Source organism: Linepithema humile, chromosome 4 (genome assembly GCF_040581485.1).
Source record: "Linepithema humile isolate Giens D197 chromosome 4, Lhum_UNIL_v1.0, whole genome shotgun sequence".
In the NCBI taxonomy this organism is placed as follows: Eukaryota; Metazoa; Arthropoda; class Insecta; order Hymenoptera; family Formicidae; genus Linepithema; species Linepithema humile.
In genome coordinates, this window is record NC_090131.1 from 14,366,827 (window position 1) to 14,379,490 (window position 12,664).

General features: G+C 32.1%; 1 protein-coding gene and 1 pseudogene across 1 annotated transcript; both read right to left on the bottom strand.

Moving 5' to 3' along the window:
• Positions 1–120: 120 nt before the first annotated feature.
• Positions 121–2,082, bottom strand: LOC136999733 (putative nuclease HARBI1). Its single transcript, XM_067354361.1, has 4 exons — positions 1,586–2,082; positions 1,092–1,369; positions 429–1,002; positions 121–362 (listed from the first exon to the last, which is right to left on the bottom strand). Exons 1-4 carry the CDS (start codon positions 1,858–1,860, stop codon positions 353–355), a joined length of 1,137 nt encoding a protein of 378 aa, XP_067210462.1. The 5' UTR covers positions 1,861–2,082; the 3' UTR covers positions 121–352.
• A 6,697-nt stretch (positions 2,083–8,779) lies between these two features.
• Positions 8,780–11,981, bottom strand: LOC136999612 (uncharacterized; annotated as a pseudogene).
• Positions 11,982–12,664: the final 683 nt, after the last annotated feature.

Here is a 12,664-nt window from a genome sequence, read left to right on the forward strand (position 1 = left end):
GTTCATAAAAAAGAGAGTTAAGTTTATAAAAAAAGATTATATTGTTATACAAAATCAGAGCAGTTTCTGCGATAAATGTTTAATAAAAAGGTTAATTATTTTATGCGAACACATTTCAAATATTTTTTTATGTTTTTAATTTATTTATGTATTATAAATTACATATATTAAAAAAATATATATATGTATCTTATATATGTATAAACAATACAGTACAAATAATATAAATATCATAAAAGTTTAATAAATGTTATACGTTATTTTTTATTAATTTTATATTGATATATATATCAACATATTATCGAATGAAAAAAACTGACAGTGTATGACAAGATCAAGATAAGTGTTGGATTTATTGTAATCTGAAAAAAAAGTAAAATATAATAAAAATATTTTTCTTTAAATAAAATTTAAACAACATTACAAACCTTCTGAAATATGTGTCAATTAATACTCGTCTTGCAGTATCACCTCGAACATTATTTAATGCCGCTATTTCATTTTCATCATTTTCTAATGTTTCAATTAATTGTTCTATATCTAAATTAACTGGTGGATCGGGATCGTGCATTTGACGAGCAATGTTATGCAATACTGCTGTTGCAATTATAATAGCTTGAATAGTGACTATGGACAATCTCATGCCTATTGCTAATATAGGAAATCTACGTTTCCATACACCAAAGGCACGTTCAATAACATTTCGAGTGCGTATTTGTGACTCATTATACAATTCTTCAGCACGATTATGTGTTTGCAATAAAGGAGTCATTAAAAATTTAGTGCAAGGATATCCATTATCTCCTAGTAAGATTCCATCTTGTATTTCACCCTCAACAAATCTGGCATGTAAACGACTAGCATTAAAAATTGTAGCATCATGAGTTGAACCAGGCCATCGTGACACAATGTCTTGAAATTGTAGTTCACTGTTACATACGGCTTGCACATTAATGCTAAAGAAACCTTTTCTATTTCGGAAAACTTCTGCTTCTTCTCCGCCTGAACAAATTATGAAAATATGTTTAATAATTTATTTAACAATAAAATATAAATTTAAACATCTAAATTCCATGATTTACTTAATGTACCTGGTGACTGAATTTTAACATGAGTGCAATCTATTGCACCAATGACACGTGGAAATTTAGCAATATTATAAAACTGTTGACGTATTCTTTCTGTGTTTTCTGGAAAACGTATGTAACGATGACATTCAGAAGCCAGAGCTATTGTTACTTTTTTTATAATTCTACACGCAGTAGATTTATGAATTCCTGCAAAATCAGCTATACTAATCTGAAAAGTTCCAGTTGCATAGAAACGCAAGGTCAATAATAACTGATGCAATGGTGTTATAGCATTATTCCTAAAAAACCAAAACAATAAAAGTTTTTCATTATAATTGTATTATTAATATTGCATCAATTATACATATGATAATAAAATAATAATAAATAAATAATAAATAATAATAATTATAAATAATAATAATAAAATAAATAAAATAAATAAAAATAAATAAAAATACATAAATATAAATAATAATAAATATTCTACTTTATTTTATTTTTATTGCATTTACCTCATTGTTCTTGTTTGTATTCTATCACGAATAAGATCAACTATTCTGAGAACTGTTTCTTTACACAATCTAAAGCGTGCAATGAATTCATTTTTATCATACATATTTAAAAGATCTGGTCGTGGCCGAACAGTATATGGTTTGCGGATGCGGATCAAAATCTCATAATTTTCCTCGCAAAAATCCTCCTCATATTCAAAAAGTTCCGCATATATATCTAAAGCCATTTTCGTAAGTGAAACACACAGGACGTAATATTCCCAATATGTAATCATAAAGCAATACGTAAAACATAACCTAAAATCATCACTCTACCTACTAACAGAGACTTTACTCGGTGGTTTGAGTACCGAGTAAAATTACCTTTTGGTAATAACAATTTAACCCGTAGGTAAATCTTACCAACAAATGGAACAACACTTTCTGATATTTACCTAATAGATAATTGATAGGTAAATTTACCAAGAAATTGGAACAACCGGCCCTAGATCTATTAATGTACCAGTATCAATAGTTTTCCTTACCTCTAATAGAAGCTTTTCTTTCTTCACTGCATATTCTAGCAGTGCGCCTGTTTGGTATCTATATGATATTGCGTATCTAATTTGGCTCCATCCTTTATTTGCGTAAGTTTCAATAAAACTTTTTCTCCACTTTTCCCACTCTGAGTCCATAGATAGTTTTATCATCATGCTGCTGTACCAATCTAGGCAAGATTTCTCTAGAAATAGTTTAAAAATTTCAATTTTTTTTCTATCTTGTATTATCTCAAAGCGGTGACATTCCTTCTCAAAGTCTTGTACCCATTAATATGCATTGGTACTTTTTGTTGAGTATTTTTCCAATATAAATTTTTCTGATATTTTTTGTAGGTTTTGGCGTTCATAGTTTTGCTGTTGGTTTATGAGTTTTTCTAGTAATTTAGTCATAGCGTCTTCTGTGACTTCGGTGTCTTTCTTTTCTAATATTTCTCCCTCAGCTTCTTCTAAATAATATTCATTAAACATTATATTTTCTTCTTCATCCAGGTATGTTTTTCTCAAATCTTCTGTGAGAGTTATCCATATTCCTCTCTTCTGGTGCCTTTTTTTAAGCGTATTTCTTATTCTGTCATAAGCTTTTGTTTTTTCCAGAATTGTGTGTAAATTCATTGCTTGGTGTTCTGCCGGCATAATGAAGTTCTTGTTTTCCTGTGTTCCAATTGAGGTTAGGGTAATTGCATTGGTTTTCCCATCCCCTGCTGCTTTCACAACAAAATCGAATCTTAATTTTTCCATAGTCCTGCTTTTCTTGACGATAATGTCGTTTTATAAGAGTTTTTTATTCTCTCTACTAAATACTAATTAGGTAAAGACAGGAACAATAACACCACTGAGTTTCTCCTGTAAAAAGAGCATTTCTTTTATTTTACACATCTTATTCTTGTTCTTACTTACAACTATTTATTGAGCTTACCTGTAAAAAGAGAAACGACATTAAATGTCAATTATTCACTCTGTCTTTTCCCCAATTACAGTCTTTACACTCGTCACTTTTATATATTACTCCTTACACGTGGTTACTTCTCTCCTACTCCTCTTTCTTACTTTTCTCCCTCTCTCCTTGTGTGTGTAGAAGCCTATTTTCCCTGCGCGCCGTAAGCGTGCGCGGGATAATTAAAAAGGAAGTACCCCGTACTTTCTTTACATATATACTATATTATATTATTAGTGTATTATACATATATATAATCATATATAATAAAAATATTTAATATATATATATATACTTAATAAAAAGTTGAAAATAAAAAAATTTAATAATACAAAAAATTTTTAATATAATATTTTTAACATTTTAAAATAATCAATTAAAAATACAAAAATTGGATTACTTAAAAATTGCAAATTTATTTTAATAAAAATTAAATACATAACAATAATAATCAATTATAAATGTCATAAATTTTATTTAAATAAATTGAAATTAATTATATAAAAATAAACTGAATTTAATTGATTATATAAGAACTTTTATTTATGTTTTATTGAGGATTAAAAATCAGCTATTTAAATATTATATATTTTATTTAAGAAAATTGAAGAAATAGAAATTATTTTTATAAAAATTAAATCGATTTTTAATTGGATTTATTAAAAATATGTCAATAAAAAATAAATTGTACGTTTTAAATCATGTAATAAAAATATGATATAATTTATTCAAATAAATTAAAGTTTTGTAAATAGTAAATAATTAAATAAATTAAAATAATAACAAATTACATTGATTACATTATAATTTAAAAATAAACTGTACATTTTTAGTAATAATTTATTAATATTTTACAATACTTTACAATTCATTCCGTAAAAATTAAATGCATTATACAAAAATGTTGAATTTATTAACAATTTGTTTTTTTTAAATAAACAATCAAAAATTAATACATTTTAACAAATAGATGTAAGTGAAATTTATAAAAATTAAATTAAATAAAATAAATAAAAATTCAGATTTTTCAAAATTTTTTATTTTTTATAATCAGAATTAATTTTTGACTAATCATAATTTAATTTACATGCAATTACAAAATATATGTATATATGATTATTAAATATATTCATAAAATAAAAATATATATATATGTATATTTATATATATATATATATATACAGGGTGTCTGGCAATAATCGCTCCACCGGTCATATACAGGTAGAGGAGGTCAAATCGAGTAGAAAAGTCCTTTACCATTTTTTGATTTTTGTAATAAGTACTAAGTAATTAACGAAAAAAGATTGGTGAATCCGTGCAAGTAAAGCGCGCGCAGCGAGAAGGACATCCCACTGCTATGCGATCACTAGGCGCGCGATGAAGCGTTGGGAGGAGCGCTCTACAAATGACAATGGCAACATACGAGCGGCGCGTAACGCTAGATCCTTGTGTCCTAGTGATCGCGTAGCAGTGGGACGTCCTTCTCACCGCGCGCGCTTTACTCGCGCGGATTCGCCGATCTTTTTTCGTTAATTACTCAGTACTTATTATGAAAATTAAAAAATGGTAAAGGACTTTTCTACTCGATTTGACCTCCTCTACCTGTATATGACCGGTGGGGCGATTATTGCCAGACACCCTGTATATATATATATATATATATATAATGTATAACGTGCAATATTATTATGCCCAGGTACATAATTGTACGTAATTGTAATATAGTCACTATTTCTTTTACAGAGGCTGTGAAACACCGATACAAAAAGATCGACGATCGTGCGATCGAAACAACAATAATTGATTGGTTCCGGCGAGCGACAGATCGCCTAAAAAAACAGGAGAAGAATGTGTAATGCGTTTCATAATAAAAAATTTAAATTCTATTTAAATTATATTGTGTTATATTGTATTATATTGTGTTTCAATTAAAATAAAAAAAGTATTTTATAGTTTAATTGCATTGGTGTCCGTTATTTATACTTGTATGCATTTAAGTACAAGTATATACCCATACTTAAACAACATATTTTCGTAGTACGGCATTAGTGCATCGTTGTAACGTAACATAATGGATTTCTTACGGACGTTTTTTTTTGAAAAATGATTTATGTCAGTAAAAATAGTATAAAATGTAAACAAATATGCGCGTTTTAATTTTGTTTTTGTCATTATTATAAAATATTTGTTTACTTTTAATTACACTATTTTTACTGACATGAAAATATATTTTACTAAATAAAATACAACAATAACGTACTAAGGACGTATAGAAGACGTAGTAACGTCACGATAATGACGTACTAACGACGTACCAACGACATACGACGGCGTTCTAAAGATGTACAAAGGATGTACTAAGGACGTACAGAGGACGTCTAAGGGCGGTACATTGTACGTACAAATGACATCTACTGAACGTTCTCGGAACATGTCTGGTACGTCATCTGGACGTCCGTACATGTCGAGTGGGACGTCCTATAGACATCCATCGAACGTCGAATTGTTGTATGGGTAAAGGATTGGTAAATACACAATTTTTTAAAAAGGCGATTTTTAGGGTAGTCATATTTTAAAAAATAAACAAGTATTCGATCCGACCAATATAGTTTCAAGTTTTATGACACGGTTCTTTTTAATTGATATACAATATTTGTTTTAGAAGAAATTAAAGTCTTCTAGAACAAGCATACAAAATTGTGTGTATGTGTAGTGTTAAGAATATAGAATTAAATTTTAAAACTTAATTGTTAAATGAAACTTTGTGCGGTGCACAATTTGCACACTTGCTTGCGACGATTCATGACTATAGTCCTCTCAAATTATAGATGAAAAGATTGTTTTTACTGTCTAGCTTGCATTCGTGTTTAATATACGAGTGTTTTTGCATCTATTATAGTTTACGTGTAAACGCCCAACCCTGGCTTTTAATATTTAAAATAAGTTATTGGTCATTACTGTATGAAATATCTATAAGAGTTTATCATCTTTTTAAATATTAACAAAAATGCAATACTTTATTTACACACACGCACGCACGCACGCACACACACACAAAATTATAGAAGTAATTTATTAAAATAATTTAAATGTACATTTTCAAATTACACAGGTTATTGAAAATAACTGATCTTTTGCTAAATAAACTGTAAATGCAAAAGTAAATACAATACATGTATTTACAATACGTGTGTATTATTTCAAATCTGATTGATATACATAATCATGTTTTACAAGTATGCATTATCGACACTTTGTAGATATAGCACATATCAGAACCAAAAAGTCGTGAACGTAGCACGGAAGAGACCCAAAAGATCGTGGACATTACCTACGGGATTCTTGGACATTGGCTACGTAGTTCAATGTGCACGTTTTGTGCATATAGAGGCGCTAGCCCACAGAAACACGTAAAATGCGGGCATGTCCACTCTCAGTCTTCTCTCTGATAACGGCGTTACAAATTTTTTTGTTTTTGTTTACGAAAATTTTTTTGTTTACGAAAAAAAGTAACTTTGTTACATTTTTTGGTAACGAGTAACGAATTTAACAGTTACTTTTATCGTTACATTTTTCAAATTTTTACTCTATATATCCACGAATTTATAGAAAAACTAATAAGAAAACTTTTTAATTTATACAAATAATATTAAGATTTTGCTCTTCCTTATTAAAATAATAAAAGTGAAAACAACAAACTAATAGAGCAGGAGTCGGATAGAATTGCTCAAAAGTTCATTTTATTAAAGAATTATTACAAACGTTTCGGCATAAAGGATGTGGTCATCTTCAGTGTAAAATTGACAAAAATGGTGCCCGCTCATCATCATCCTATTTGTTACACAGACGCTCCTGAGTCAAAGCTATCGGCGGCTCGGCCGCCAGCGACCTCGCGGTAGTGGGAGTGCTGGAGGCCATGGTGGAAAGAAACAAGGTGAGTTATTCTCGTGGTTGCGCAGTAGTCTAAAGGTAGTGGGGAGCGGACAGCCAATCATAGGGGGCCCATTTCATGAAAATTCAGTATGGCTGATGGCTGATGACATGCTTTATTAACGTATATAAAGTGTATACAGTGTTCCTCTTAAAAAAATATATAGTGTTCGTGCAGAGAGTTTTCTTAAATTTGGAAAAGACCGATGTGACCGTCGTGTAAGTAATAAATGAATATATAATATAAAGATTTGTTTAGAGTTTGGTGTAATATGTAATATTATGTGACTTTATCTTTGTAGACAGTATGCCGACCTGTTGCATTAAAAATTGTAATAGTCGCAGTATTTATTTATTTACAATACTGTTTTGATTTTTTAATCAGCTGTGAACGTTCGAATTTTGCGCGCATAAAATGGGTCCCCTGTGATTGGTTGACAAGCAAGTCCCCCAACTCTTTGCCGCCATTATGCGCAATAACTCACCTTGTTTCTTTCCACCATGCTGGAAGCGTCGTCTCAAGAATCGAGCCGAAATGTGGGACTAACGCCGAGCTCTGACATAAACGATAATGGTATCGTGACATAACACGATCAAGCGCTACGGTAATCGACGGTTTATGAACAAATTATGTTTTTGCATAGGTTTGCAATGTTAGATTTTACTCATAATGCGTTATAAATGAACAATTATTGCATATTTTAGACTTATTTCAATACGCGGCAGTTGAAACTTATTAATGTTGCAATATAATTTTTATGTAATCGAAAACTTGCTCGCGATATATAAGGTTAGGAAGCTGTGTGATGTAAAATAATAGTTATTATATGTTTTAGATTTTATTTCTATACTTACCATGTATTTCTATGAAGAAACATGTATAATAATAATTATTAGTGATTATACTCATCGAGAATTGCAAGTATAATGGCAAAAACTTCTAGCTTTCATACTGCATAAAAGTTATATTTGATAATTGTTGAATATTCTAAAAGGAAAAAGGTATATTGCTATAACATGTACATTAATATTTTTTTATGTGATACCATAATACTAATTTGCATCTAATTTACAGCTTTGGGAATTGATAAAAAGCAATCTGTGAATTTATGATGTTAACAAGTAGCTATTTGTTGTTACTGATTATCATTTTTGCAGAAAATCTCAAGGTTCCACATTTGTATAATTTTGATGTAATCTTTTCACATCCATTGTGTGGCACAAGATAATACACAGAATATTGTAAATACAAGTATATAATTATGTATGTGCAAGCATTATGTGCCATATTATATTTAAAAGGTATTTTAACAAACTATATTGTTACTTAATATTTTTTTCAAAGAAAATAAAAATAAAAGCATATTATTTATTAAAATGCTGTGTGATTAGAGTTAATTGGAAATTTGGAATTTGGATTTATTCAATAATGTTTGAAATCAATCTGTTGAAGAAGAAAATATAAAAAGAAATATAATAAAATTTTATATCAGGATAATACCATTATTAAATTTACTGTTGCAGAAGCTGTCTAAAATAACCAGAAACTTTTTTGATGAAAATAAATAGTATTGGCGTTGATTTATCAAGGTTAAACTTTTGGAAAGAAACTTGAAGAGGCAACTTATCTTTATAATGATTTTAATTTATCGAGCTTAGTTTTTCTAAATAGATACAAATAAGTTGTATGACTTTTTTCAAACTATATTGATTTACAGGTCTTCCTGTTGATGTAAACTCTTCAGTTTTAAAAATCTGTGTTTATCCTGATTGAAGATGTAACGATGCATCGGGCTGCATCGTTACGGCTACGGACCGTCCATCGTCCGTAGCCCACCAAGGGCGCATCGCGCGCCGATAAATTTCCTATCAAAAACAGCGGCGGTCAACCGCCGAAAATCCCCCACACCCGACCGTTCCGAAATTCCGTTTTGTGGGGGACTCGCCGCCGAAACCGCCGATGCTTGCCGATTCGAAATCATTCGGCCGCCAGCCGGGTATAAAAGAGGCCCGGCTGAACGTCTTCTCACCAGACTCCGTTCGCTGATAGACAGCGAACATTCCTCTACGAGTGTCCTCGTAGTCCTCAACCGAGCATACTCGGTTTTTCGTATACCTGTGCCAGCACACGAGTATCCTCGTGTACCGCCGAGCGTCCTCGGTATTCTTGATTCCCGCATACAAATCTATTCGTATACCCGCCGAGCGTACTTGGCTCCTCTAGGCCACCGAACTTCGTATTGCGGGCATTTCCGCATACCAAGCTAAGTCGCCGTTCTAAGATTCCGCCTTCGTACGAGCATCCTCGTACTCCCGCCGAGCGTAATCGGCAACCTAAGTCCTGATACCGCGTTTATTCGCCGGGATTTCAAAATCGTAATCCGTCCGGCAAGCAAAACCACGTCGACTAATCCGCGCCGCCGAATAGTCCGCATCGATCTACGATCGAACAGACTCGCGATACTACGAACGCACTCACCGACCAGCGCTCCGTATCGTACCAACCGTTGCGACACGATCGCCCGCGCTTGCGCTCTCACCGACCGCACCAAGACGCCTCACGTCACACTAAATAATTATTTCGCCGCCGCTCAAATAATTATCTCATTATTGCCAATATTTCACATTTATTTTCACGTTGTTTTCGCTTTTATTTTGCGCCGCTTTAAAATAATTATTTCACCGTTGTTCAGATAATTATTCTGCTACCGCCGATACTTCGCTTACGTTCACGCTGCTTTATATTTATTCCACGCCGCCTCAAGATTTATTTCGCCATTGCCAAATAATTATTTCACCGATATTCTGTTACTGATTTCACCGATATATCCTTTCATATGTATTTTACCTAGCTCAAATAATTATTCAGCCGTTGCTTAATAATTCTTTCGCATCGCATGTACACACACAGTCATCAAACATACTAAATTAAATAAACACGTCTTCTAATTTACCATTAACTAAACGCATTTTCTTTGACACACCCCCAACCGACCGAACCTGGATTCCGACGAGCTATACCGCGCTCGAAAAGCTCACACGGTTTCAAAGAAAACTTTGGAAATATCTGGTGAATGAACAAGTCCACTATCTTGAAGAGAAAATGTAACTGTCTTATATTTATTTATATAATACAAATGAGTAGAGCACAACGACCAAATATATTCTAATGAGGAATATAGGTGTGCGAGCCTTGGGGACATCCTGGTAACATGTTTGACGTATCCTCATCCATGGAGCTGCACAACATTCCGACCAGTGTGTAATCTACGAAAGGTGGCAGATCTAGGTCGGTGGTAGTTTGATCGCCATAATTATTGACGGACCCATGGACTGTTCCAGTGTTCATCATCTGAGGCATCCGTTCGAGAATCTCGCAAGTGTAATGGCAACGATCGTTGTTAGGATAAAAGAGTGGCTCTGGACTATTCTGTGATTGGATCGATGTTTCCACCACTCCGGAATTATGAAATAGCCTCTCTGCAATTTCTGGAGTCTCTTGATTACCATAACCACCCTGCAATCTGTTGTCCAAGTTCATGCTGGTTGAGTTCTGATGAGCTGCGTGATTGTGTGGCTGACTCTTAGTGTCGCCGTGTTCGAACATCTGATGATATTCATCAAAAGGATATGGCTTATCTTCAGTATTAGAATTGCGATGAGTTGTATCTTGCAGATCCTCGCTCTTCGGTCTCTGGTATGTATTGTACTCTGCTCTGTTTAGCATAGAAGATTGACAACTATTTTTATAACATTCAATCTCTCTACGTGAGGACAATAAGTCTTCTTTAATTTCAAAACCTTCTAAATGTAATCTGTTACTATGTTGATCTTGAGACCAGTAAGATTGTTCATGTTCGTTTTTCGCGCTCCCCTCGATGAAATCTTTTTGATTTTGCGACCTAGAATAATTCTGGTAACATAGACTGTCATTTCCAGGTTGACTCTGATTCTTTTCTTGGACATAATGGTGCATCCTTCTCGAAGAGAAACTATTGCAGATCTTTTCAGACTCGAAGTTGGCAAAATGGAGCTTTTCCTCCTGAGATAAGCTCAGATGACTGCTGCTGGAGTCTTCGCTGAGAAACTGGTTCCAATAACCTTGATCTTGATTCTGTTGTTTCACCTCGTATTTAATGGTGCCGCTGCCAAGGTCGAGTAAAGTTGGTGGTGAGCGAGCTGTCCTGGGAATTTGCTGGAAAGTCCGGTCTTAAAGGTTGGTCTAGTTGAAAGATTTCTTCTGGTTGGAAAAGGTCACCCGTAAAAGGTGGAAAATCACCATAAGAAGCTTCTTGGGAAATCTGATTTCGTAGACAATAACCAACGGTGTTGTCCAGCGGTGGAGCGCCTTGCAGCCAGTAGGGACCATCTGTGGGAGGCAATTGTTGGGAGTATACCGTTGTCTGATGATGATGAGATTGCGGATAGGACGGTACGTTTGTTTGTAATGTGCATATGCATTCAAAGGGTGGGCAGGAGCATGAATATCCTGTAATGACATTGAAAGGACGATTTAATTTTTGTTATTTAATCATTATTTTGAAAAAAGTGATTTAATTTTTATAATTTGGTATACATTGCATAATAATGTTATCTTAAAGTAGTTGCCGTATAAAAAAGAATATTGAACGTATACATATGACACAGTATAAATTTTTCTTATAAAACAAAATGTTCTGAAGCTTGTTATCGAAATAACTAATAAAACGTTTGATGAGTAGTGTTTGTTTTTTCAAAATTAATATAAAAGATTTCGAGTCCAGAACTTAATTATAAATACTTTTAATTATATTTATTAATACAATATAAAATAACAACCTTTATCCGAGATTAAAGGTGGTGGCTGTGTCGTTCTTGATGGCTGTTCAAGTGTGTCCATGCTTGGTCTTTTGGTTCCTCTTAATGACATTAGCTGTAATGAAATTATATGCTTCCAGTATAATTTGTTCATTAAAATTTGATATCAATTGCAGAAAGATACGGTTAAATATTATAATACTTGACTTAAAAATTATTTATGTGATATAAATTTCTCTCATTTTATAATGAAATGATTAAATTATAATTAACTATAAAATGCTTGATAAATGATTCTTATAAATTTAAAAGTGATCAAACTTGTTTGACATTTTTTCAATGAAAAGTTGACCGCAAAAAGTAAATATATTTATAAATATGTTTACAATTATGAATATTTTTAAGTATATTTAATCTTAGATACTTTAATCGTATCGCGTTATATTAAATTCTTGTTTTTATTCCAATAAGCGCAATTTTCGTCATGCATATTTATTTGTCGAAATGCATGCAAGATATTACAAAATATCCGAAATTATTTTTAAAACACATATTAATCATCATTTTACACTACAGTTTTTCAATTCATGCTGTGAGCAACATTTTTTATTACGACACTCAAAAAAATATTTCGCTGATGTAGTTAGATTTCTAGATATCGCAACAAGAATGTATCACTATTTTTCGTATCTGTGAAAACATTGTTTGTCACATATAGAATTTATAGCAGTAATGTTCTAGCAATAGCTTCTGAAAAATTTAGGTACCATTGCTAAATGTTATTCATTGCATGATCTAACACGTGATTGATCTTATATAGATAGGCGCTTTGGAGAAACTTTCTTTTTAAAGTTCACAAACAATACAGATATATATTCT

What these genes read in the sequence shown, in the direction of transcription:
- LOC136999733 (XM_067354361.1), bottom strand. Translation starts at nt 1,860, where the DNA reads ATGATTACATATTGGGAATATTACGTCCTGTGTGTTTCACTTACGAAA. An exon ending in ATACAAACAAGAACAATGAG is followed by an intron (nt 1,370 to 1,585) that starts GTAAATGCAATA and finishes TTGGTTTTTTAG; the next exon opens with GAATAATGCTATAACACCAT. An exon ending in TGTTAAAATTCAGTCACCAG is followed by an intron (nt 1,003 to 1,091) that starts GTACATTAAGTA and finishes TAATTTGTTCAG; the next exon opens with GCGGAGAAGAAGCAGAAGTT.